The sequence below is a fragment of the Ochotona princeps genome, chromosome 23 (genome assembly GCF_030435755.1).
Source record: "Ochotona princeps isolate mOchPri1 chromosome 23, mOchPri1.hap1, whole genome shotgun sequence".
Taxonomy (NCBI): domain Eukaryota; kingdom Metazoa; phylum Chordata; class Mammalia; order Lagomorpha; family Ochotonidae; genus Ochotona; species Ochotona princeps.
The window spans coordinates 8221055-8248211 of record NC_080854.1 but is presented as its reverse complement, the minus strand read 5'-3'; the positions used below and the strand labels follow the sequence as shown (position 1 = coordinate 8248211).

Sequence of the window (27157 nt, the reverse complement as noted above, 5' to 3'; positions counted from 1 at the left end):
CTTAAGCACCACACTGCTTTCACATCTAAGGTAGACTACTTAGCAAGTAATCACACTAACACACTTTAAGTTTAAACTCTCCTTCATCCCACAGAGCAATTTCAAAAGGTTTAATGAACTTACTTGTAATGTATTTGTATCCCATACTTTGAGAGTTTTGTCAAATGAACTTGATGTGAACATGCCGGTGTCATGAGGGTACCACTGTACAGTCTCCACACTGTACTTGTGAACGTCGGGATGGCTTCTAGAAAACAACAGCCAATGAGCAGAGGTAACTGCCTGAGTTTCAAAACAAGCACTGCATTAAGAACAAATGGCGGTCTCAGGCAGGACAGGAATGGCTACCCCTTCATCACGAGCTTGTGTCCCAGCTGTCCAGGCATCTCAGGAATCAGGGATCCACAGTGTGACCTCAAGGCCTGCCTCTTGCTAAGCAGACTTCCTAGTTCCGTATTTCTGACAGTCTAGAGGGATCAGCAAGTTAGGCTGGAATTCTATCTTGGAGTTGGTGATTTGTCTTAATTGTAAGAGATACCAATTTTGGTTTTGGATTTTTTTTTCTCCTGTGTCATTGTATTAGCATTACCATTCTTAGCTTCATAGCTTCATGGAATGCCATACGATTCTCATCAATGAACTTTATGACAAAAGAGTTCAAGTGGGGCCCGGCATGGTAGCCTAGTGGCCAAAGTCCTTGCCTTGCACGCGCTGGGATCCTATATGGCCACTGGTTCTAATCCCGGTGGTTCCACTTCCCATCCAGCTCCTATCTGTGTCCTGGGAAAGCAGTTGAGGACAGCCTAATGCCTTGTGACGCTGCACCCGTGTGGGAGACGCCAAAGAAGCTGCTGGCTTAGGATCTGCACAGCTCCAGCTGTTGCGACCATGTGGGGAGTGAATCAGCAGATGAAAGATCTTCCTCTCTATATATCCAACTTTCCGATAAAAACAAATACATCTTAAAAAGAAAAGAGTTCAGGTGATGGATGCCCATGGGATTCCCTACTGGTTCGAATCCCTCTACTCCAAAGACATCAGGACAATCCATCCCCGGTGGAGGAGAACGCATTGTCCTGAGAGTTGCAATATATGCTCTGAACTAGTGATCAGTGCTGAATCTGTGTACACTTTTCCCCACACCAGCTGTTAAGAGACACTTACGAGACGTTGAGAGGAACTTGAATTCTGTGTAAGGTGATGGTAATGGTAGTGTGGCTATGCTTTTACATTTTTTTTTCTTTTTAAGATTTATTTATTTTTATTGAAAAGCCAGACATACAGAGAGGAGGAGAGGTAGGGAGGAAGGAAGATCTTCCATCCAATGATTCACTCCCCAGGTGGCTACCATGGCTGGTGTTGAGTCAATCTGAAGCCAGGAGCCTGGAGCCTGGAGCCTGGAGCCTCTTCCAGGTGCAGGGTCCCAATGCATTGGGCCGTCCTCGACTGCTTTCCAGCCCACAAGCAGGGAGCTGGATGGGAAGTGGGGTTTCCAGGACAGGCTATGTTTTTAAAGTCTTTTTAAAACATATGCACCAATAATTATGGATGAAAAATGTTCTCTAGGATTTGCTTCAGCATAACTCTAAGGGCGGTCATGCTGAGGGTAAAGGTGAAACAGGAGTACTTACATTAGTTGCTGAAGCTGGGTAATGGGTAAACAGTTCACTACAGCATTCACTGCTTTTGTACAATTAGATATTTCTTACAATGAAACAAAGAGAAGACTACTGAAACTTCATACAGACATGCCAAAACTCGGTCTGATTTGAAAGAGTGAAGGTTGACTCCAGATCGCACCCCAGATAAAAGACTACCCTTTGAATGCACAGTGTGCCTTAAAGAAATCAGAACATGAAAAAAAAAAAAGATTAAAGACTTACTTATTTTTATGGGAAAGGCAGATCAGATTTACGAATAGAAGAGACAGAAAGATCTTCCATCTGTTGGTTCACTCCCCAGATGCCTGCAGTCAGAGCAGAGCTGAGCTGAGCTGAGCTGATCTGAAGCTAGGAGCCTGGAGCTTCTTTCAAGTCTCTCCAGGCTTTAGGTCATTCTCTGTTCTTTTCCAGACCATAAGAAGAAAGCAAGATGGGAAGTGGAGCCACTGGCGCCCATATGGGGTCCTGGTGCTTGCAAGAGGCAACGCACTTGGCCCATGGAAATATTTTTTAAAAGATTCCCTTTTTTATTTGAAGGGCAAAGTGAGAGAGAGGGATAGACAGAGATCTTTCAGTCACTGGTTTATTTCCCAAATACCAGGAGCCTGGAAATGTATCCAGGTTTCCCACATACGTGGTAAGGTTACAAGGTCTTGGTCCATCACCAAGTGTTTCCCCAGGTGCTTTAGTAGAAAGCTAAACTGGAACTGGAACAGCTGATATTTGAACTAGCATTTTGATATGGTGTACCAATGTTCCAAGAGATGGCTTAATTCACTGCACCACAAGGAATTAGACCAGGAGGAAAAGTCTTCAGTGCCAGCGCTGACCTTGAGACAGCTGTATCAATATAGAGACTATAGTGCCTACTCATGTTTCCATTCTTTCCCCATCATATAGATATTTAAACTATTTTCCCTACCTAAATCCATCATTTTATTTATAGTAACAATACTGTGGAGCCCTAGGGTTGTGTAATACTGATGTAGGGTCAAGTAAGAACAATGGAAGTATACATGATCTTGACCTGGAGATGAATGTGATAACTAACGGACTCCTGATCCTTCTCTCCGTGGGATGTAATGGTTACCCAGCTGACTGTATAATGGATACCTGTGTTAGGTTAGGTGTAATTTAGGGCAAGATTATGTGTACTTGGGTTTCCTCAAAAGTGCTTGAGACTCTAAATCTCAGAAAGGTATTCATTAGGTCTCACTGTGGAGTTGAAGCTGTGCTGGTGACATGCAGAAGAACTCAAAGCAAAACCCTGTGATGTCAGCTGCTTTCTCTTATTTCAGCTTCCCTTCTTTTTTACTCATTTTCTAAATTTGCTTCCCTTACCCCCTACCTTATCTGATACCAAATATCCTTCAGACAATAGTCTATGTAAGATAAGCCAAATTTCTGTTTGCTCCTAAGAATCTTGGCATCTACAGTTATTCTTCAGTGATATTACTTTTAAGTAAATCATTAGTGTCATAACAAATAAAAGCCTATTTATTTATTATTGTAGTTTTAAAACATGGGACAAACATTTAGCATGGTGGCTAAGATGCTGCTCGAGGCCTTCCGTCCTCCATCTAAAGGTCTCAGGCCAACTTCCAGCTTGGCTTCTGACTCCGGCCTCCTGATAATGCGCACCCTCCAAGGCAGCAGGGACCATTCTAGTAGCTGGGTCCCTGGCACCCTTTTGTGGTACCCAGTCTGAGCCAGCCTTCTTGCTTTGGCCTGGCCCAGCCTTAACTGGTAAGGGAGCTTGGGGAATCAACCAGCAGATGAAAGATCTCTATAGGCCTATTTCCATTTCCCTACTATTACCTTACTGATTGCTCAGTTTCATGCAAACTAAAATGCTGGAACAGGAATGGAATTCTACTCATGCCCATGAGCAGCAAAATTTAAGTATACCAGCAACAAACAGCAGAAAATAGTCTAAGCTACATGAACTTACTAACACTTTACTGAAATTGTTTTTTAAAATTATAAACTCTTCTGAAGTAAAAATGTTATTTTAGTCATTTTGTAAGGGTGTCCACTTAAATGCTAATTTTTAAAATCAGCTGTACTTTAAAAAGTTCAAACACAGCTGTGAAATCACAGTAAAACAAGAGGGACACAATAAGCACTTACTTATGTATCACACCAAAACAGCAAATCACGGTCCCTCATGAAAGAACTCAACTACACAGCAAATTAGACTGAATGTTGAAATGCTGGCTAGAAGAAAATAAAAATTAGGCCATGATTTAATGTAACCATCCTATACTTTAGAACTTAGTTTCTGCTTTTTCTCCTTGTTTGTTTTTCACAAGGGTAGAGAGGGAGCATAAATGTCCTAAATACCTTCAAAAGCAAGTTCCCAAGGGTCTGAGATGAGATCTTGCATTGCTTTTCTATAACTACATTGTTTTCCATTAGCAAAGTGGTTTGGCAGATTTTTCCCACAGAAACATCATGAGAATGACAGAGCAAAATAATGTCATCTCTGAAACCAAATCTGAAGCTCAGGGACACTGCAAATTGCAGTCAGAGCCTAAAAAGAATCCCATCTTCTCACAAACACTCCGTGAACCTAACCACCCGCTCTAGCGCTTTGGGACATTTTAACACAGAGCAGTCACTGCTTAGGACACCTGCATCCAGTGTCAGAGTGCGTGGGTTTGAGTCCTGATTCTGTTTGTTGGTTTATTTGCTTTTAAGATATGTTTTACTTATCTGAAAGGTCGAGTGACAAAGAGAAAGGAAGAAATCTTGTATCTGCTGGTTCACTCCCCCAGCGTCTGCCATGTCTGGGGCTGTGCCTTGCCAGAGGAGGAGTCCAGAACTGCATCTAGGTCTCCCAGGAAGGTGACACGGGCTCTAGTACGCAGGCCAATCTCTGATGCTTTCCCAGATACATTAGCAAGGAGGCGGAAGTGAAGCAATCAAGCTGATGGCTGTATGGGATGCTGCCGTGGCAGGCAGCATTTAACGCTCCGCTAGAATGGCAGATCCTGACTTTCTGAGTCCAGTTTCCCCTGAATGTACACACCGAGTGAGCCTAACCACTTGGGTTCCTGCCACCTACCCAGACCGAGCTGCCAGTCTGGCTTGTCCCCAGGGTTGACTTTCGCAAGCATTGGGGAGTGAACAGAGGATGGAAGGTATTTCTCTATTTCAAATACAATCTAAAAAAAAAAAATTTAAAACCAAGTATTTTCTTAACACTCTATTACTTCAGAGGTCATATCAATAGCGGATCAGATAGAGGTAACAGATGAAGAACTGAATGATTAGTATAAAACAAATTATAATGGAGTCACGAAATAGTTTTTTATAAATGTGATTCTTGTAAGATTGGCAAGCCAGAAAGGAACAGTCTGAGAAGTCATGACATAGAGCTATGTTTTAATTTTAGGGATCTTTGAGTCAGTTGAAACAAGTTTGTGTTGGTGTGTACATGGGGAGGGACATTTCTTATTCTTAGGACATAATTCTTAGCTTCCATTAGTATCACCTGAAAAGCTAACTTGTGTTTATAATTAGCTGAGAGTTACAAATGAATTTTGGAAAAAATGGTACTAAGAACGAATCAGTTGAACTGTGCTACGCAGGTATATAACAGAAAGGAGATAATTCTAAAAACCTCTGGTAAATTCTTCAGCAAATCGACAATAAAGTTGTTTAGGGAAGTCACATGCTAAAATACCTATTCTTCTTTTTTTTATAACATGTGTTCTTAATTTTCAGGTAGTTCGAAGGTCGTGCCAAGGCTATCCATGGAGGCATGTCATTAGGACAGACTGCCTGAGCCCTTCATGACTTCTGTTTCAATGTTTTGCATTGGATGCAAGAATTAACTGTTGATACATACCTGCCAATGGAACACACTGCTTTGCATGTATAGTAAGGCTGCCTGCTGGAGTTCTCAAGGTCATAAAGTACAATCACTCCATCGGAACCTCCTGACAACATGCTGATAATGAAAAAATCCACATTGTATCATTAGTCTGGTTAATGATTTTATACTTCTGAAAGCTGGTCTGTAAACACCAAATGTCTTCACAGTTAATCCTCATAAACACATGTCAATCAACCAAAATTTGTTAATATTTGTGCAAAAGTGAACATAGAAAAACTAATCTGTGACCTTTTAAAGTTTAGCTTTGATTCTTAAAAGCTTTGTAATAAGATGGAAAAAGATATGCTAAGAAATCAAACACCATAAAAATTATTTGAAATATCCTAATTATGACTGTGCTAATGAAAACAGAACCAGTTTAACATTAGACTTTCCACACTGGCAAAATGGGGGATGCTGGGCATGTCCGGGTCAGGCTGACCCGCCTAAGTAGGAGACCCAGGCTGGGCTAAGCGCCATCATCTGCCACCCACCAGTGCATGCCAGGGCTGGGCTGAGGGGCACACTTGAATGAAATTGGTTTTATTTCATTATTAATACAACATTCTGGAGATGGCACAAGGGATCACATTGTGTTTGCCTACAAGTGTTGGCATTCCATATCGGTGCCAGTTTGTGTCCTGGTTGTTCCACATCCAATCCAGATCCCTGCTTGTGGCCTGGGAAAGCAGGGGAGAATGGCTCAAAGCTTTGGGACCCTGCATCCACAGGGCAGACCCGCAAGAGGCTCCTGGCTTCGGATCAGCTTAGCTCTGGCTGTTGCAGCCATTTGGGGAGTGAACCAGCTGATGGAAGATGTTTCTTTATTTTCTCTGTATATCTGCCTTTCCAATAAAAATAAATAATTCAAAATAAAAATCTGAATTTTCATATTTACTTATTTCATTATTGTATAAGTTTATTCAACTAAAGACAGAAACACCACCAACAGACTTTCCTCTAATGTTAAAACAATGGGATCTCTTTCAATAACAACTCCTTCGCCATCTTGGGATAGTAAGTCAGCATCATGCATTTTAGAGTAGTCAAAGCTTTTTTTTTTATTATTCATAATTCATCACCCAAGATATAACAATATATAACAATATAACAAGATATAGCAATAAATACTTTGCTTTGATCTGTAAAGCTTTTCTTTTCTTCTATACCTTCTGCTTTCCTTTGCTCCCCTTCCTGTCCTATAGTATTTATTTGTTTTTTAAAGATTTATTCATTTTTATTGGAAAGCCAGATATACAGAGGGAAGGAGAGACAGAGAGGAAGATCTTCCGTCCATTGTTTCACTCCCCAAGTGAGCCGCAACGGCCGGTGCGTGCCGATCCGATGCCGGGAACCTGGAACTTCTTCCAGGTCTCCCAAGCAGTGCAGGGTCCCAAAGCTTTGGGCCATCCTCAACTGCTTTCCCAGACCACAATCAGGGAGCTGGATGGGAAGTGGAGCTGCCGGGATTAGAATCGGCACCCATATGTGATCCTGGCATGTGCAAGGCGAGGGTTTAGCCGCTGAGCATGGTGTAGGCAAACTGATTTTTAAATACTATAGGACAGGGCCCGGCGGCGTGGTCTAGCGGCTGAAGTCCTCGCCTTGAAAGCCCCGGGATTCCATATGGGCACTGGTTCTAATCCCGGCAGTTCCACTTCCCATCCAGCTCCCTGCTTGTGGCCTGGGAAAGCAGTTGAGGACGGCCCAAAGCCTTGGGACCCTGCACCCACATGAGAGACCTGAAAGAGGCTCCTGGCTCCGGAGTGGCTCAGCTTAGCTCTGGCTGTTGTGGTCACTTGGGGAATGAATCAGTGGCTGAAGATCTTTCTTTCTGTTTATCTCCTTCCGTCTGTTATTCTGCCTTTCCAATGTAAAAACATCTTTAAAAAAAAAAAAAGCCATTGACTCCTTGAGCAACTTAAATAAGAAACCTAATTTCTTCAGCATAAAGCCAGAAGTCAGTCTGCTGATAACACGATTTCATAACTTGGAGTCTTGCTCATTTTGGGAAAGGTGCAATTGTAGTTCTGATACTCACTTTGCTCTCTCTTTGCTTTGGTATTCTTCTATGGGTTCTCTCACTATATGAATATTCTGCTTATATGCAACATATGTAACCATGTCTTAAATTTTTTTTCCCCCCAGAGTTTCAGAGTGGAGAGACAGAGAGATCTTCCATCCACTGCTTCACTTTCCAAATGGCTGCAAAGGTTGGAGCTGAGTCAATCCAAAGCCAGGAGCCAGGTGACAGGAGCTTTCTGCAGGTCTCCCACCAGACAGCAGGTGTACAAGGACTTGGGGCATCCTCTGATACTTTCCCAGGCTACAAGAAGGGAGCTGGATGGGAAGTGGAGCAGCCAGGACACAAATCAGTGTCTATATGGGATGCTGGCACAAGTGTAGGCTTACCCTACTAAGCCATAGTGCCAGCCCCCACTGGTCATTTTTTAAAATTTTCTTTTTTTTCATAAGATTTCAATGTATAGTGAAAGGCTTAATGCTTACACTGGTTCAACATCTGTTCAACATTTGTTGCTCTCTGTTTCTCGGTTAACTGCCATTCTGACAGGGATGAGGTGATGTAGTGGTTTGATTTGCATTTTCCGAATGGCTAGTGAATTCAGCATTTTTCAATGTGATGGTGGTTTGTATTTCTTCTTTTGATAACTGTTTATTCAAATCCTTTGTCCATTTCTTAACTGGATTGGTTGTTTTCTTGTGATTGACTGTGAAGCATTTTTCCTACATTTTTTTCTTCTAGCAATTTCACAGTCTCAGGTTATAAATTTTGGTCGTTGAGCCATCTTGAGTTGATTTTTGTGTATAGCAAGAGAGGTAGGGGTCTAATTACTTTCTTCTCAATTTATTTGTCCGGTTTTGCCAGTACCATTTATTAAGGAGAATATTTTTTGCTCCACAGATGACCTGGGCACATTTGCCAAAGATCAGTTGTTTTTTTCATAAATGGCTAAACTTCCGGTTTTCTATTCTGGTTCACTGAGCAATGGGTTGGTTTTTATGTCAGTATCATGTTGTATTTAAAGATTTAAAACATTTTTAATTTAGTTTTTTTTTTTTTAATGTGAAATGCAAATTTAGAGAGAAGGAGAGATACAGAGAGAAGGTGAGACACAGAGAAAGACCTTTCACCTGCTGTTTTACTCTTCAGATGGCTGCAATGGCCAGAATTGAGCTGATCTGAAGCCAGGAGCCAAGAGCTTCCCCTGGGTCTCCCACACAGGTGCAGGGCCCCAAGGCCTTGGGTCATCTTCTACTGCTTTTCCATCCCATAAGCAGGGAGCTGGATAGGAAGCAGAGCAGCCAGGACATGAACCAGCACTGGCAGGTGGTGTCTTACCATCATTCTGGCCTCAGCATATGCTATTTTAATTGCAATTGTTTTGTAATGTGATACCTGCAGCTGTTTTTCCTGCTCAGGAGCACCAGTTATTTGGGGTCTTTTGTGATTCTGTACCAATACTATGACTATTTTTTCTAATTCTGTAGAGAACTAGTATTCACATTTGGTGGTGATTACACTGAATCTATAGATTGCTTCAGGTAGTATAAACATTTCAACAATATTTATCCTTCTAATCCAATGAGCAATGAATACCTTTTCATTTTTTGTGTCTATGATTTTTTAATCCTTCTTTTATAATTTTTAAATTATTCTTGCGTATGGTCTAGTTAATGACTACATAAAACTTTTTCGAAATTCTTTAAAAGAATTGCGGTGTCGGGCCTGGCGCGATAGCAGGAGTGGTTAAAGTCCTTGCCTTGCATGCCTGGGATCCCATACGGGCACTGGTTCTAATCTTGGGAGCTCCACTTCCCATCCAGCTCCCTGCTTGTGGCCTGGGAAAGCAGTCGAGGACGGCCCAAAGCCTTGGGACCCTGCACCTGCATGGGAGACCCGGAAAAGTTCCTGGCTCCTGGCTTCGGATTGGCTCAGGTCAGCCGTTGTGGCTGCTTGGGGAGTGAGTCAACGGATGGAAGATCATCCTCTCTGTCTCTCCTCCTCTCTCTGTATATCTGACTTTCCAATTAAAAAAAAAATTGTGGTGTCATGACAAGTTGTGAGTAGGGCAATGACTCTCTCAGGTGGCCATTTTTAAAGCACTTCAGCTACACAGAATGTGTGGAAAGGTGTAAATATAAGTGATATTGCTTTTGGTTACACATACAATCTCAAATTAATCCTCATGATAAACTTACTCAGAAGAGGTTACTGCTCTCAGTGTATAACTGCCACAACTGAGAATTAGAACATCTGAATACAGCCCAAGGTCACAAAGGTGGTAAGTGCTAAGCTGGCGGGGGGGGGGAGGGATTAAATAAAATTCTGGTTTGCATCAAACTTCATTCTACAAACTGTGCTTTTGTTTTTATATTAGCTAACTCAATTATGGGAGTAGAGATTGTGTTTTAAAATAGCACCCGAAGCACATAAAAGTCCTCTCCATTCAAAAGAACTTTAATGTTTATTAATTTAACAATGTATATATTCATACCAGCATAGCTTGGAAATGCATATCTGGCAACACTGTGAAAGTTGCATGTTCTGCGTTTATTTGAAATTAATAATATCAGTTTAAAAATTTTTGAGATATTGAATTTCTACTATGTTTTGTGTTTCTACAAATTTTTATGAAATTTCTATAATAATATGAAAAAGCAAAGTCTTAAAGCATCTCACTTCGGAAGAAAAATGACTATAGTGATACAATAAACTTACTATCGCCCTTCAACACGTTCAATGTCGAGTGTGTTAACTCCACTGCCATGGATTCTTTCAACATCTCTGTCTTTGTTTAACTCCAGTCCCAAAACTCTTTAAAAATTAAAAGAGGAGAAAAGATGAAATTTAACAATAAGTAAATTAGTATAAAAATGCTGATTTCATTAAGATTATATAAAGTACAAAAACTGTAATAAAAGCTTACATTTTCTACCATATATCCAAAGGTATTCAGATTTTAAAAGACTATACACTTAAAAAATATCAACAGTCGTAAGTTACATGCAGAGATTAAGGTCAGCATTATCTTAAACTTTATGTAACTGAGGACACCTAGTGGACAAAAGCTTAAATTACAGGACTTTTTCTTAACTCCTTCAAGTGTTTCTATAACACAAATACAAAACTCAAGGATAAAGCCTGCTGGATATGGAGAGAGCAGTATGGTGGTTATAGGGTGAGGACAGGTGTTAACTGTCAAATTGATGGAGAATAACTAGCCAGGATGAAGCAGAGAGGACAGATTCCAGGAAATTGGAGAGGAGAGGCAGACAGCAGAGGGGCACCGGGAAGCAGCAGAGACAACACAGCCATGTGGCAGCAACCAAGTGGTGGTCAGCTGTCGGTGATCAATGATCAGAGCTCTACTGGAGGCAAGGTGGGAAGGGGAGCTCACCAGGAGATCAGGAGGTGAACCAAGGCAAAGAACTGCCCATCCTGCTGATCTGTTTGATCTCACCAGAAGCAGAGACAAAGCAGACCCCAAGCAGTGGAGTGGCGCAGGAACAGGGTGGATTTCATGGCCCTCACCTCCATCAGTGCCATATTGGTCACCATGTTGTATACAGTGGCAAAGGCTGTAGGACTGGAGCAATCTACACAAGCGCTAAACCGGAAGCAATCTTATTTCTGGCTCAGCAGACCGCACTGGTCTCCAGGAGAAACAGCACCGACACGGCACCCTATGGATCCCAACCAAAATAGCTCCAGGTGGCCACCAGACCTAAAGGCCACCACCAGTGCCATGTCAGCCACCGTTTTGTGGACTGTGGCAAAGGCTGTAGGACTTGGGTGGTGGGAGGACACAACAGTAAGCTGGGAGTGCACTAAGCCAGGAGTAAACTCAACTCCTGCTCAGAGCATTGCACTGGTCCCACAAAAACAGTACTGACTTTGCCTCCTATGGGTTCCAACCAAAACAGACCCGGGTGGCCTTCAGACCTAACAGCCAGCAGGTTCCAGCAAAACCAGCACTCAGTGATTCAGGAGAGCTGGCATCTCCCTAATTCTGGGCATTGCTTGAGATGGGAGCCAGAGAAAGGCTGTGCAGGATCACAAAGGCTGAACTGTGGTAAGCCAGGAGCTGGGGTCAAGGAGACTGCTGCGGAGGCCTAACACAAGAGCCCAGGAATTGAACTTGCTGGAGGGAGTGGCACAAGTGATGGCAAACAAAGAACAGGATACCAAACACAATCAGTAAAATCAACCTGTAGACCTGTAGGCAATACAGCTTAGAAACCTGTCCTAAAGAAAAGAATCTGCTAACCAGAAGTACAATGACCAGCAGTAAAAGCCTTTGAAAACCTCAGAGTTCACTGACGAATACGCTGAGAAAATGGGGGGTAAAGAATTAAAAAAAAACTTGTTGCAAAGCTTCATATCAACAATGAGAAGAAAATACAGGAGTTCAAACAATTTGAGAAATACGTTATACAGGAAATAGCAGCAATGAATGAAATGAAAGCTGAGATGTTACAAATTAAGAGCACAATGGAGCAAATTAAAAATTAAAAATTCAGTGGAAAACCTCGATGATGAATGCGTGAGGCAGAAGAAAGAATCTCAGAATTGGAAGCTGTTTCTTGCCACAATGGGGAAACAGTCAAAGAGCTGGAAGAGGAACTGAATCAAGCTAAAAAAAGTGTTCAAGAGTTATGGGAGTTCCAAAAGACACAGAAAGAGAAGCTGGGTTTAATGATGTATTCAATGAGATAATAAATGGAAACTTCCTTAATACGAAGCAAGAATCAGGAAACAACATACAGGAGGAGTACAGAACTCCCAAGAGGATTGACCAAAAGTAATCTTTACCGTGACACATGATCATCAAGCTCTCTTCAATTGAACATAAGGAAAAGATCCTGAAATGTGCACATGAAAAAAAAATCAATTGACGTATAGAAGAATGACAATCAGACTCACAGCTGATGTCTCACAGGAACCACTACAGTCCAGAAGGGAATGTAGCGATACATTCCAATTTCTAAAAGCAAAAAATTGTTGGCCCAGAATAATGCACCCAGCAAAGCTTTCCTTTGACTTTGAAATAAAATTCTTCCAAAGTAAAGAAAAGCTCAAAGAATTCAGCTCTTCTATATCTTTCCTATAAATCACGCTAAAAGATGTTCTCTTGACTTACTACGCCCCACAACCGCAGGCTAATCTTTCGGGACGGTAATTCTCTAGGACAGCTTAAAAAGAGAAGAAAACAATAAAAGAAAAATGGGGGGGGGGGAAAGTGTCCTCAGTATACAGAAGGCGATTATCTTTGCAAGTCACAGAGAGAAGAAACCAAACAACAGTTACAGCGGAAGCAAAGCGGTGAGACCGGCCAGTTTGTGGCCAGGCTAACAGGCACTGGGTCAGGATTCTGTCGGGCCCGTTAGAGAAAAGGGCAAGATTTTCTTTACCTCCGAGTAGACTCCGCTCTCCGGAGGCGAACTGGGTCTTCTAAACCCAGTTGTCGCGCGGCCAAAAAGCCGAGCATTCCGTCTCCTCACAAGCTTCACAGCGCTGGCCGCCGCCATGACAGCGCTCGGAGGCCGGCGCTGCAACAACAGAGCCTCCCATTGGCCAGGCGGTGGTGCGATGACCAATGGGGAGTGTCATTCCTGTTAGGGTGGCGGGAAGAGGGAGGGCCTCCTTGGACGCGGTGGGCGGAGTCGGCCGTGGGAGAGTGTGTGGCTGCTTGTGGGGCGCGAGTGGGGTCGGGGACGAGGCGGCTGCCCGGTCGGCATGGGCTGGTCCAGGGGTGTGTTCCGTGCCTTGTGGAGTGCGCTGTCAAAGGAAGTCCGGGAGCACGTGGGCACAGACCAGTTCGGGAACAAATATTACTATGTCCCGCAGTACAAAAACTGGAGAGGTGAGCTGGGAACCGGGGAAGCGGTGGTGTAGTGAGGACCGGTGGGCGTAGGGGACGCGTCCGGGCAGCTCTGTCACTGAGCGGTGCTTAGGATGGCCCCGCGGCGCTGTCCTGCCTCCGGTGTCGGAGCTCTGCCCGCCGTGGCTCCGTGCGCCTTTCCCTGGCCGTGTCTGCAGTCCCTGCGCCCCGCGCCTTCCCGCGATGCGCCCTGGGTTGGTCCTCGCGAGCGCAAAACGCACCTCTGGTAACCCCCCGGCCTGGGAGTTAGTTTTGGTCTTTCCGAGCCGGGAACAAGTCCTTCAGGTTGGAGAGTGGCAAAGAGGGGTGTGCTTGAACAAGTACCTTCTTCCCCCTGGACTTGGGGCTTCCTCGATGGGTCCCTTTCTTAGTGGCACCCAGGTGCAGGCGCTGGTCACCTTCCTCACCATCAAAGCTGTCAGAGGAGGGGAAGGGACAGCGATCCCGTCCTTGGAGGGTCTTTGCCTGTTCCAGGAGTTGGGCAGGCAGAGAGCGCACGTGGAGTGTTCGTGGGGATGTGTCGGGCGGAGTGTGTTCCCAGAAGCAGAACGCTTTCCCAGGGGAGTTCGCCGGGAGGGCTTGGTGTTCCAAACCTCCCCTGTGTTGATCAGTCAGTGGGGTGCGGAAGGTCTCAGGCTTCTGCCACTGGGTTAAGTTTCATTCAGCTCGCACCCCTGGCATCCTCGCGGCAAAGAAATCCTGACCCATGCTCAGGATCCTGACTTGAAAGCCAGAGGCAGCGGTCCTGGTAATATCGCCAAACACCAAGACCCCTTCCAAAGTTGAATCATGTCCCTCGCATACGTTTATCATCTGTGATCTGTGAAATAGCCTAAGCCTTTTCCGGTAACGAAGTTTTGGATTGATTTCCCTAAAGTGCTTTTTTCCTTTTGTTTTGTTTTTACTGATCTGAGAGGCAAAGACGCTGGTTTATTTCTCAAATACCTACAACTGCTGGCAAAGATATCAGGGATTCACCATCCAGGGCTCCCACATTGGTGCAAGAATCCATTGAGTGGAGCTGGCCTTGCTCCGTCCCTGGGTTTGCAGGTGGGATTCAGGCCGAAGCTTCCAGTGGAAGACCGACCCGACCCCTCACAGGATGCTGAAGTCTTAGCCTCTAGGCCAGTTTCTGCTCCTTAGCCGTGTTTTTGTGTGCGCCATAGTTTACTGTTTTTTTTGTTGAGTGATATACCACAGTATGGATACTTGTTTATCCATTCACCTATTCATAGATACTCTTATTTCATTGTTATTTGTTTGGGAGGAAACAAGACAGAGCACGCTTTCAGTAAGGAACTTGTTTTAAAGTTTTTAACTTTAAACCTTTTTAAATAGTGGGATAGAGTGCTTTATTCCAATCTTCAAACAACATAGAGAAGTGATGACTTCTGATGCCAAACCATGCACGTAATAAAGGAACAGAGCAAATCATTGACAACAGAAAGAAAATGATTACACAAACGGCTATTTCCCATTTCACAGAAGTGTTCTGGCAGTGTTGGCAAGTACTTGCGGCCGACTGCCTCCTCTAACAACAAGGATCTGAACAAACACCTGATCTTAGCAAAAGTGCCACATTTGCCCCCTGACAGTTCACATTTCAAGTTGCTGCAAATTGCATATATTTTTTAAAAGAACGGATTGGCAGATAGCAAGGAGAGAGAGAGAAAGAGGGAGGTGTTGTATCTGCAGGTTCACTCCCCAAAAGACCATATAGCCTGAGCTGAGCTAATCTAAAGTCAGAAGAGCCGTGAGTTTCTTCCGGGTCTCCTATGTAGGTCCAGGGACCCAAAGACTTGATCCGTCCTCTGCTGCTTTCCTAGGCCACAAGCAGGGAACTGGATGGGAAGTGGAGCAGCTGGGACACACACCAGCACCCATGTGGGATGCTGGTCCTGAGATTTAACCTACTCTGCCATGGTGCCGACCCCATTGTGTTTATTCAAACTTTTATAGTAATAGAAAAATGCACTGTTACTTTAAAAAAGATTTATTTTATTTTTATTGGAAAAGCAGAGTTACAGAGAGAAGAGACAAAGGAAGAGATTTTTTCATGTGCTGGTTCACTCCCGACTGGCCACGATGGCTGGAGCTGGGTTGATGCGCTGCCCCGAGCTGGGAGCTCCTTCAGAGTCTTCCACATGGAGGCAGGGATTCAAGAACTTGGATCCTTCCCTGTTTCCCAGGCTAAACGCAGGGAGCTGGATCCGAGTGGGGCAGCGGGGATATGAACTGGAGCCCATATGGGATGCTGGTGCCATAGTATAAGCTTGGCTCACTGTGCCCTGGCACTGGCTTCCACTGTGTGTTTTTCTGGTTTCAGACTACACTTCTTACATGTCTTTGGCAGCCTACCCATATTTTTCTTGAAATCAGTGCGCTTACCATGTGAGTCGTTGGTCAGTCTACAGGCCCGTAGCTTCCCACAGGGCTCTGAGACATTACTCTGGGAGACTTGTGTTCACTACTCAGGAGTCCTTCATTTACAGCCCTTCACAAGGGAGTCCAAAGAATGCGAGCAGCAGGCTGCGGGTACACTGATGGCGCTGCCCAATCATTGGGTTGGCTTTTACCATCTGCCCCTATTTCCTGCGTGAGATTTTCTCATGACTTCTTTTTTTGAAAAACCCATGTGGGTTCTCTTCACGTGTATTGCGTGTGTCTGTATGGATGCCAGGCCAGCGCGTTCTTTGGTTTGCCACTCATCTTTCCTGATACCGTCCATTGTTTTCTCAGGTGACCGCTGAAGCAGCAGCTCCAAGCAGAGCATTCTGCACTTGGTGGCCTTAGTTGCTGACCTATGGATGATTCTGTTACCTGCGTCCTTTCTTTTCCAAAATCGTTTATTGATTTATATTCATAGATTCATATTTATTTACTTGAAAAGCAGAATGAGGGAAAGACCTACTCTATCTGCTGGTGGACTTCTCTTGCCACAGTGAGGGCTAGGCCAGAATGAAGCCAGGAGTCAGGAACTCCAGCCAGGTCCCCTCTGAGAAGACTCTGGTTGTTGAGCCAGCCCATTAGCAGGGGTTTGGATCACAGTGGAGTAACCAGGACTCGATCTAGGTGATAGATAGAATGTGGCTGTCCCAGCGTTGTGACACCCACTCTCTTTTCTCACATAGCTGTACCCCTCTTACACGTTCTTTAATACATCCAGTTGGATTGGGAGAGAGAGAAGAGGTAAACAGGAATCATTGTACATTTCGGTTTGCAACACAAATTAAAAGTGCACCCGGGCGATGTACTTTGTTGTCAAGCTGCCGGTGTCTTTGATGTTTTGAGTAATGCTGAAGTTACTGATGGCTGCAGTTGCCTGGGCTACCTCAGGTGATGTGATGGCTTCCCATCAGCCTCATCACACGGTTTGTCCCCCTCGTTCAAAACAGATGGTTGTTGCATTTCATGTCTCTGTGCCTGGATGTGAAGCAGGGACAGAAAAAGCACCTGTCCGCAGAGCTGAAGTATTTACAATCTGAGAAAAAGAAAAACCAAAGTTAAAATCTGAAAAAAGGAAATGATCATGTAATTTTAGAAATTTGAACATAGTTGTCATGCTTTTCATTTGATTTTTGATAAATGGATCGATTCTTCAGAGCTCAGTTGTTCTCATTAGAAGTAGGAGTCGTTGGGGAAGGCTCTGCTGGGTGCTTGTGTCCCATGCTGGGGTACCTTGGTTAATTCCTGGCTCCAGCTGCTAACTCCAGTGCTACTAAGAAGTTAGGCTGCTGCAAGAGACCAGGATTGTGCTGAAGCTCCTAGTGTGTGCTTGTGTGTAGTGTTTAAATAGACTGAAGTTATAACAAATTGTTCAAAGTAATTATAAGAACGAATCAAATGGTCAGAATTACAGGCTTTCGTAGGTCACTGAAAGAATACCCGTTGGGAGATAATCGTAACATTTCCGAATATTCCAGCAGATGGCAGCATTGTTTAAAAAATGGTGCGTTGACATGCTTTTCCTTTTGAACTAATTTAAAGCAGTAATCTTTGCTACAGAAGAATATAGTTTTCTCTGCCAGAAAAGCTCTGCACTCCTATTTTATAAGCTTCTAATTGTGCAAGCAAAGATTTTAAAATATTTTTAAAAAATATTTATTTCTGTGTTACAGTTAGTTATTCAGGGAGCAGAATCACACACAGGCAGATCGCTTGCCAGCCTGCTGGCTTACTCCCCCAGTGCCCTCTGCAGCCAGGTGGAGTAGGCCAAAACCTGGAGCCGAGCGTCCTTCCAGGTCTCTGAGTGACAGGGATCTGAGGACTTGAACCATTGCCTGCCGCCTCCCCAGGTGCATTAGCAGGAAGCTGGATTGGAAAGTGGAAGTGGAGAAGCTAGAACCCATGCCCTTGCTATACATGGGTGTCGTAAGTGAGGGCTTATCTTGCTGTGCCAGAATGCAGAGCCACAACTAAAACTTTAGAGTGGCAGCCATGTGAATGAAAATTAAATTTTGAGGAACAGGGAAAGCTAAATATGTCAGATATAATAATAAGTATATTTTGTCTGTGCTTGTGGAAGATTGTGTAATATAATCATTGCCTTGATATTACCAAATTGGTATCCTAAAATACTTCCTGATATCAGCTAAAACTTGCCTTTTAAAAATGTTTTATTTGGGGCCCAGTGCAGTGGCCTGAACAGCTAAAGTCCTCGCCTTGAACACGCCAGGATCTCATATGGGCACTGGTTCTAATCCTGGCGGCCCTGCTTCCCATCCAGCTTCCTGCTTGTGGCCTGGGAAAGCAGTCAAGGAAGGCCCAAAGCATTGGGACCCTGCACCCATGTGGGAGACCCGGAAGAAGCTCCTGGTTCCTGGCTTTGGATCAGCTCAGCACCAGCCGTTGCAGTCACTTGGGGAGTGAACCATCGTACAGAAGATCTTCCTCTCTGTCTCTCCTCCTCTCTCCTCTATGTCTATCTTTGCAATTAAAAAAATATTTTAAAAAATACAAAATATTGTTATTTGGAAGGTGCAGCGATAGAGGCAGGGATCTCCACTCCCTGGTTCAGCTGCCACCTGCCTGCGAGAGCTGGGACAGGCTGGGCTGAGGCCAGGACCCCATCACCCAGTGTGGCTCCCTCAGAAAGGGCAGGGACTGAACTGTTGAGCTGTGCTACAGGACCCACCAGCAAGCCTCGAGCTCCAGTTCCGAGTCTTCCTGCCATACTGACATGGAATCCTTGAGCAGAAACAGCAGCAAGTGCTAATAATGGCTGAATGATTTGTTTTATGTCTGCTTTTAAATTGGGCTGAAAATGCTTCGTGTGGATGAAAGTGAATTCTCTTGCTTTGAGCATCTTCTAATTGTTTTATATTAGGAATAGTTATGTTAGTAATAGAAGTAATTATCATTTATTATATACCATGTCTTAGGTGTATTTCCTAAAGTCTTAGTGTACCTGTAGCTACAGAATGGCAGCAAATGAGGAAAAGTAATAAATCTAGTGTTAATGTGTAAGATCATTTAGTGATAAAACTCAATTTGTATTACATTTACTCGTACTCCAGTTCCTCTGTGTTAGTGTAAATCTGATCAAACTGCTATTTTTCTGGCCATGCTCACCTTTCAAAGAACTGTTCAATAATTTATTTCCGCTGGTATTCAAGGTCATAAATGAATGGAGTCTGGTGGGGAAATGTCTTCAGAACTATGTATCAGAATTCACTCTGTTAATTTCACATGTTTATAAGATGAGTTTGGAATGTGTGTGTTTCGATTTTTCAGTTTTAATCCTGAAGAGGCGGTGTTGTTCCCATTTGCCTTCTGTGTGCCCAGTGCTTCCATCCTGTGGTCCAAGTGGCAAATTACACCCTTTGCCAAGATTCTAATTAAATCCTGCCTCACCCCCACATCAGCGGACTATGCCACAAAACATTACTTTCTGTTTTGCTTATTAAAAACAAAGTTCTGATTAAGCATGCATTGATTCACCCTTCACCCAAGGATTTGGTCTGAAAATCATCATCTCAGTCATCTATTTTCTCTCTTTTGGTTTTCACTATTTGTTCTGAGCTCAAAGAGGACAGAAATCGCTTAAAAGGGACGTCTTTCAGTAACTTGTTATATGAATGAAGCATTATTTTCCATATATATATATATATATATATATATATATATATATATATATATAAAATAGTGATAGTGTTGGTGATGGCTGTGTTGGAAATTAAACCTAGAACCTTCCGAGGTTTCAAGTTAAATACTAGAATAATGGCCAAATCAAGCTGAAGTGACATATCCTTAACCTCACATTTTATCTTGTGTCTGTGTGTGATGTACAGGGACTGGCTTTTGTGTATCGGTTTTCTGACTCGAGTATGAAAGCACTCCTTAACATCTTTTATTTTAGGGTTTATTTCTTTCCATGAGATTACAAAAAGTGCGCATTTTGCAAAATTGGAGAACATCACCATATCATCTAAGGATTCTTATTTACCTTTGATGAGTACTTTATTCATGTTCTTTGAGTCGCCTTGCACAGTCTAACACTTTTCAGTCTGTATTCACCACCCTCTCAACTGAAAGTTGATAGTTTTCTTGTGATCCTGTTTTATTTTCATAGACGTCATGAAACTTTGTCTTCTGCGAGATGCAGTTTCACTTTCTATTCAGCCAGTGTTGTATTTATAAACCTTAGAGACTTGAAGAGACTGGCTACAAAAGGTTGCCTGAAAGAGTGAGCAGCTGTTATAATACTGAGTGGATGTTTAAGTGTAGACTAATAATCTGAATGACAGTTTTTCTCTGTTGCTAAATTGCTTTCCGGATGAGGATGTGTGGCATAGAGCTTAGGAACCCGTGTAGCTCCTAGTTGTAAACACCTCTGCAGCTGGCCTTGCCCTTACTGACAAGGGTTTTCATACTAAAGTCAACCCGCTTATTTTATTCTTCCTCTGGAAGGTCCATTCCCTGTATGTTGCCCTTTGTACTGCGTGCCTCCACTGGATGGTGAGTAATCATAGGGCTAACTGTGCTCCCAATTCTGTGCTCCCTAGGGCAATGTCTGGTTTGTAGCAGGTGTTCGATAAAGCTTGTTCATCCATTTGACTGATACTTCATATTTACTGCATGGCAGGCCAGTTCTAGACACTTGAAATACATAAGTAAATACTCAAAAATCCATGCCCCTCTAGAGTTTTATTGTCGTTAAGGGAGTTAGATGGTTAAAATTGCATCCAAAAATAAACAGTGGGTTAGGTGGCAAGTGCCAAGAGTAAAGGAAAAAGTACGGGTCTGGGTAAGACCAGGGATGCTGAAGATGTGCTTGAGATGGTTAGGGTAGCTTTGCTGAGATGATAATATTTGAACAGAGACTTAAAGCAGGTAATTTGGGACAAGAACATAACCTTTAGAGGAGGTAGTAGGGTAAATTAATTTTTGCTGTGGATAGAATGAGAAGTTATGAGAAAAGCTTTGTGGTGTAGTGGGTGGAACTGCTACATGACGTGTCTGAATCTCGTATTGGAGTGCCTGGGATAGAATCCCAGCTACTCTGCTTTTAATTCAGCTTCCTGTGGTGCACCTGGGAAGACAGCAGATGGTGGGTCAAATATTGGTGTTCCTGCTCCCCATGTTGGAGACCAAAAGGAAGTCCTGACTTATTTATGGTGTACGAGCTGAGCCGTTGTGGGCACCTGGGAGTCAAGCAGTGCATGGAGCTTTTCTCTGTCTTTCCCTCTCTGTTTTTCGCTGTGCTTTGCAAATCAATTGATCAACCAACCAACCAACTGTTTTTTTGTTTGTTTGTTTGTTTGTTTTATAATGGGAAGCTATTCTTGGGTCATGGGCACAGGAATGACTTGATCTGATTTATAGTCTGTGTGTGTGATAATGATGATATTATTGTTATTATTTCCACGAGGCGTGTTGTAGGTGTAGGGATTCTCCCCTCCTTCCCTCTCCCTTTTCGCTTCCTGCCATTTCTGTTGTGCATTTGTTCTCTAAGTTTCAGTGTGTTGGGTTTCTGTTTTCATCCGTCCCAGGGTGCCTTTTTGCTTCCTCAGTGACTGACTAGTGGTTCAGGAACCTGTTTGTAAAGCACGTGTTGGCAAATTTTCTAGTTTTCCTCTGTTACGTCTTGTTCGTTATTGTTAATGACTTGATTCCAGTCTTCTTAAACTTAGTGAGACTTACTGCATGCCTGGTATCTGCTCTACTCTGGAGCCTGTCTTTGTGTGCTTGATTTGAATGTGTCTTTTGTTCCTGTTAGATGGAATGTTCCTTACATGCCTGTTAGGTTCCTTTGGCCAGAAGTGTGCTTCAGGTCCAATGTTTCCTAATGACTGATCTCTTGTGGAAAGTTGAGTATGGAAGATTCTAAATGTGCAGCAGTCTTCCCTCTCCTCAGATGTGCTCATGCTCATGCTTGTAGTCCAGGGTCACTGGTATCAGATGCAGAAGTTTACACTGTTATTTAGACTCCTTTGTTGTTATATAACAACCCTCTTTCTTTTTGTGGTTTTTGTCTAAATGTCTGTTTTGCAATATATATATATATATATATATATATATATATATGTATATGTATATATTTATACTGTAAATGTGAATAGAAGTTTAGCCATGCCTGTTCTCTTTTGGTTTCCATTTTCATAGAAAAGCTGTTTTCTATTCCATGGCTCTTGTTCTGTATCTGCTTTTCAAGGTAAAATGAATCTTTTTGTAGAAAACATATGATGCAATTTTTAACATTTGATCAATTCATTCAACCGTTCTGTGTCTTTTGCCTATGTAATTTAATCCATTTACATTTAAGGTAATAAGGTGATTATTGGTAGGCATTTCTGCAGATAGAACCACTGATAGCTTTATTGAAATTCCATTGTATGTGGTGTGCTTGTTATCTCATGTTGCTTTCACAGCCTTTCAGTTTCTCTTTTATTTTTGATAATATGATAATACTGTGTGCTTTTGTAGTCAGATTGAATCGGAATCTGACTCTTGATCTTTGATCTTTCTATACTTGGATGTTTAGCTCTTCCTCTAGATTTGGACTTTTTGCAGCTCCTGTAATGTATAAAGAAAGTATTTATCTTGGTGCTGTGCCATGGTCCAATAGGTTTTGCTTTCTCTTTTTTCTACTTCTTTTTATTTTCATTAAAAGATTTATTCATTTGAGAGGCAGATTTACAGAGAAAGAGTGACAGAGAGAAAGATCTTGCATCTGCTGGTTCATTCACCAAATGGCCAACACAGCCAGAGCTGAGCCCATCTGAAACCAGGAGTTTCTTCTGGGTCTCCCACACAGGTGCACAGGCCCAAGGACTTAAACCATCTTCCACTGCTTTCCCAGGCCGTAGACAAGGAGATGGATCAGAACTGGAATGGGCAGGACTTGAACTGGCACCCGTATGCAATGCTGGCACTGTGGTTGGAGGATTAGAATGCTAGGCCATTATGCCTGTTCCACTTTGTGTTCATTTTTACAAAGATTATTTAAAAAGCATCACAGAGAAAGAGATGGATCTTCCATCCACTGGCTCACTCCTCAGATGGCTACAATGGCTAGTACTGAACCTCGCCAAAACCAAGGGCCTGCACTTCATTGTGGATGGCAAGGATCCAAATGCTTGGACCATCTTCTATTGCTCTCCCAGTTGCATTAGTAAAGAGGTATACTGGAAGTGGGACAGCTGGGATTTGAAAGCCTGCTTCTATGCAATGCCAGTGCCACAGGCTGCCATGTAATCCACTTTGCCACTGTCCTGGCCCCTCCTTTTCATTGTGTTTCTGCCCTAAATGCACGTTTTCAAAGCTTATTGCTTTTCTGATCGATGAGCTTTGTTATTGATGTTTTCTACTGTGCTTTTCATTTCATGATTTGTGTTCTGTATCTCATGAATCTGTCTTAATTTTAATGATTTCATTCTCTGTTTATTCTCATTTTGTTTATTTTTTCCAGCTTCTTAGAATTGTTTGTATTTTCTTGACATTAGCTGAGCTTATTTAATACATTTATGTTTTAAAAATTCGTTGTTAGGTGGTTTGTAGCTCTCCTTCTTGGGCTATCTATTAGTAAATTATACTGTACTTTTGGGGCCGGCGGCACAGTGGCCTAGTGGCTAAAGTCTTGCCTTGAACACACCCCGGGATCCCATATGGGCGCCGGTTCTAATCCCGGCAGCTCCACTTCCCATCCAGCTCCCTGCTTGTGGCCTGGGAAAGCAGTTGAGGATGGCCCAAAGCCTTGGGACCCTGCACCCCCGTGGCAGACCCGGAAGAGGCTCCTGGCTTCAGATCAGCTAAGCTCTGGCTGTTGCGGCTCACTTGGGGAGTGAATCATTGGATGGAAGATCTTCCTCTCTGTCTCTCCTCCTCTCTGTATATCTGACTTTGTAATAAAAATAAATAAATCTTTAAAAAAAGACAGGCTTACAGCTAGGAGAAGAAACAGAGAGGAAGATCTTCCATTTATCTCATGCCTTTGAAATTTCTTGATGTAGGCATTAATTGCTATGAAATTTCCCCTTGACTGCGCTTTTGCTGTATCCGATACATTTTAAGAATACAGTTTGATAAATTATGTCTTCATCTTCATTTGCTTCTAGCATTTTTTAAATTTTTCCTTTGATTTCCTAACATTTCTTCATTCAGGAGTGCATTGTTTAGTATCCCTCTGTTTGCCTATTTTCTAGCAGATTTCTCATTAGTAATCCTACAGGCTAGGAGAGAATAGAGAGACATAATCCTCATTCTAAAAGAAAAAAGAAATGTCTACTCAGGGAAGCTCTCACTTACAAATTAAACTGAAATGAGGACTTTTCAAAAGAAACGCAAATGGAAAGAATTTTTCATCCCTGGCCCACCATTATAAATTATATTTAAGGATGTGCTACCCACAAAACAGAGCAACATAGCATCATGGAAGAATAGGAAGGCAGAAAATCTCCTAGGGTGAGTCCAAAGGAAATCCAAAACAAACTATGGGAACATTTATGGGAAAATGGCAGGATCAAGTAATTATTTATCAGTAATGACCTTGAATGTAAATGGCCTAAATTCTGCAATTAAAAGATAGGGTAGCTAAAAGGATTGCAAAAAAGACATCTGTTTGCTGTCTGTAAAAAACATACCTCACCAATGAAAATTCACCATACTGAACATAAAAGGATGGAAAAAGCTATTTCATAATAATGGAACTCAAAAATGAGCAGGGGTCACCTGCCTGATATTAGACAAAGTAGACTTTAAGACAAAAACTGTTAAAAGAAACAAAGAAGAGCATTATGTAATGATTAAGGGATCAGTTCAACAGGGTCATGTGTGTGCACTGTATTCTAGGGCACCTGGCTATTTCAAACAAATGTTAAAGGATCTGATGTAAGATGCAAACTCCAACACAATGATAAGGGGAGACCAACACCCTGCTTTTGTCAATGGACAGTTTAACCAGACAAAAATCCAACAAATCAGCAACAGAGCTAATCTATACTGCTGACCAAAAGAATGTAATCTATCCCCACAGAACAGTTCAGCCCAGAGCTACAGAATACACATTCTTTTCATTATTGCATGGAAATTTCTCTAGGACAGACCACATGCAAGGCCATAAAACCAGTCTCAGCAAATTCGAAGAAATTGAAATCATGCCATGTTTCCTTTCCAACCACATTGGAATGAAACTGTTAATAAGTATTTATGTTCTGTGAGGTAGTTTGTGAATTATGAGTTTTCATGTGTAAAAATATCTTTTTTTTTGTTGTTAATCTTTAATAGTGTCTGAGTTCTGTCTCAATAGTAGAATTACAGAATCATATGGCTTCTTGTTTGCCTGGTATTCTTTTAACTATTGTATTTTTAGTCTTTTTGGATTTTTTTTTTTAGCTTTTCTATTTTACATATAGCATGTACCTGAATCTTGATTTATGATCCAAGATCTTTTTTGGGGGTGGGGGTAGATAAATTAAGCCTATTCATGATTAGTGATATGTGTTTCCCATTGTTTACTGTTTTTCAGAATTTTTGATGGTATTTAGGAAGGTTGGTAGTTTTTGCATTTACTTCTATGTTTATATCTTTAAAAAATATCCTTATTGGGCCCGGCAGTGTGGCCTAGCGGCTAAGATCCTCGCCTTGAAAGCCCCGGGATCCCATATGGGTGCCGGTTCTAATCCCGGCGGGAAAGCAGCTGAGGACGGCCCAAAGCCTTGGGACCCTGCACCCGCGTGGGAGACCTGAAAGAGGTTCCTGGTTCCTGACATCGGATTGGCGCGTACCGGCCCATTGCGGCTCACTTGGGGAGTGAAACATCGGATGGAAGATCTTCCTCTCTGTCTCTCCTCCTCTCTGTATATCCGGCTTTCCAATAATAATAAAATCTTTTAAAAAAAAATCCTTATTTCCAATTTTTTTCTTTCTGTTTTTAAGATTTGTCTATTTTTATTGGAAAGTCAGATTTACAGAGAGAAGGAGAGACGGAAAGATCTTGCATCTGCTGGTTCACTCCCCAACTGGCCGCAAGGGCTGAAGCTGAGCCAATGCAAAGCCAGGAGCCAGGAGCTTCGTCTGGGTCTCCCACATGGATGTAGGGTCTCAAGGCTTTGGGCCATCCTCAACTGTTTCCCAGGCCACAAGCAGGGAGCTGGATGGGAAGTGGGGCCCCCAGGATTAGAACTGATACTCATACTGGATTCCAGCTTGTAGAAAGTGAGGACTTTAGCGAGTAGGCTGCTGTGCTGGGCCCTAAAGAATCTTAACTGTTGTCTGGCTTTGTATGTTTCTGGGCATTTTACCACCACAACAATTTCCTTTTCCTTTGTCCCACACTATGCTTTTTGAGGCCTTGAGCATTTTTTTTTTTAAGTTCTCATAGAATATGTCTTAGAATTGATCGTGTAAGGTCCCTTTGCCAAGCTATAGGCTATAAACTCTTTTCAGTATGTAGATTCATGGCTTTTATTTCCAGAATGTTTTCTTGAATTGCAGTTTTAAGCATTAGTTCTGGTAGTTTATTTTTCTTCTTGTTTACTTGTATTGCTTCTTATTTAGTAACATTGCCTTTGAATCTCCTCTCCATGAGTACTTTGTAAGAGTTCTTCATTTGTCAGATAGTTTTATCCTTTTTTTTGTTTTGTTTTTTTTCATTTCTTTCCTGGGTTCTGTCAAATCTCAGTTTCTTGATGTTTTGTTTCTGTTGTTGGTTTGATCTTGCTCTCTCTTTTCATTTTATTTGAATTCCTGACTCTGGTTGCATATTCATATTCCAAAATGTTTGCTTGGATCTGTTTAATTCAGTTTGGAACCATGTGTAATGGTTTCCTTCCTCCACATGTGTTTTTCAGGGAAGGGTTCACCAGCCTTTGACCTTTCTACTTCATGGATTTGGAATAGTTGATATATTTTGTAGTTTGAGTATGCAGTTTCTGTCAATGTCATGAGATATATTTTCTTTAAATAGATGACTTCTTATGTGATGAGTGGTGGCACTGTGTATGATTGATTTTTTTTGTATCCTCTTTTCTTGTGTAATTTCCCTCTTTTTTCTTCACCTTCATCATTATCGCTGAAAGAATACCTTCTTCCTTCAGTGTTTTTGAACCTTTTCTCTCTAATATTGTTGATTTTGAAGTGTGCCGTCATAAATCCTATGCATTTTAAAAAATATTTTTTTTTTTTGAAAGGCAGAGTTAGAGAGAGGTGGTGAGACAGAGAGAGAGTGAGGGAGCTCTTCCATTGGTTGATCCATTCCCTGAAATTCCTCAAGA

General features: G+C 42.5%; 2 protein-coding genes across 3 annotated transcripts in view; one reads left to right on the top strand and one right to left on the bottom strand.

Annotated features, from left to right (window-relative positions):
* Positions 1-13111, bottom strand: part of ERCC8 (ERCC excision repair 8, CSA ubiquitin ligase complex subunit) — a 36247-nt gene extending 23136 nt beyond the window's left edge. Inside the window, exons 1-4 of one of the 2 annotated variants that reach the window (XM_004583728.4) lie at positions 12976-13111; positions 10283-10378; positions 5515-5616; positions 124-247 (exon numbers count right to left, since the gene is read on the bottom strand). In XM_004583728.4, the coding sequence (XP_004583785.2) occupies positions 124-247; positions 5515-5616; positions 10283-10378; positions 12976-13052 (399 nt within the window). In that variant the 5' untranslated portion in view covers positions 13053-13111. Of the gene's footprint in view, positions 1-123; positions 248-5514; positions 5617-10282; positions 10379-12975 lie in introns of those variants that run through there. The other variant, XM_058680119.1, reaches the window with a different exon arrangement.
* A 92-nt stretch (positions 13112-13203) lies between these two features.
* NDUFAF2 (NADH:ubiquinone oxidoreductase complex assembly factor 2) overlaps positions 13204-27157 on the top strand; it is a 131705-nt gene continuing 117751 nt past the window's right edge. The window contains exon 1 of the mRNA XM_058680100.1: positions 13204-13427. Within this exon, the coding sequence (XP_058536083.1) occupies positions 13301-13427 (127 nt within the window). The 5' untranslated portion in view covers positions 13204-13300. The remainder of the gene's footprint in view (positions 13428-27157) is intronic.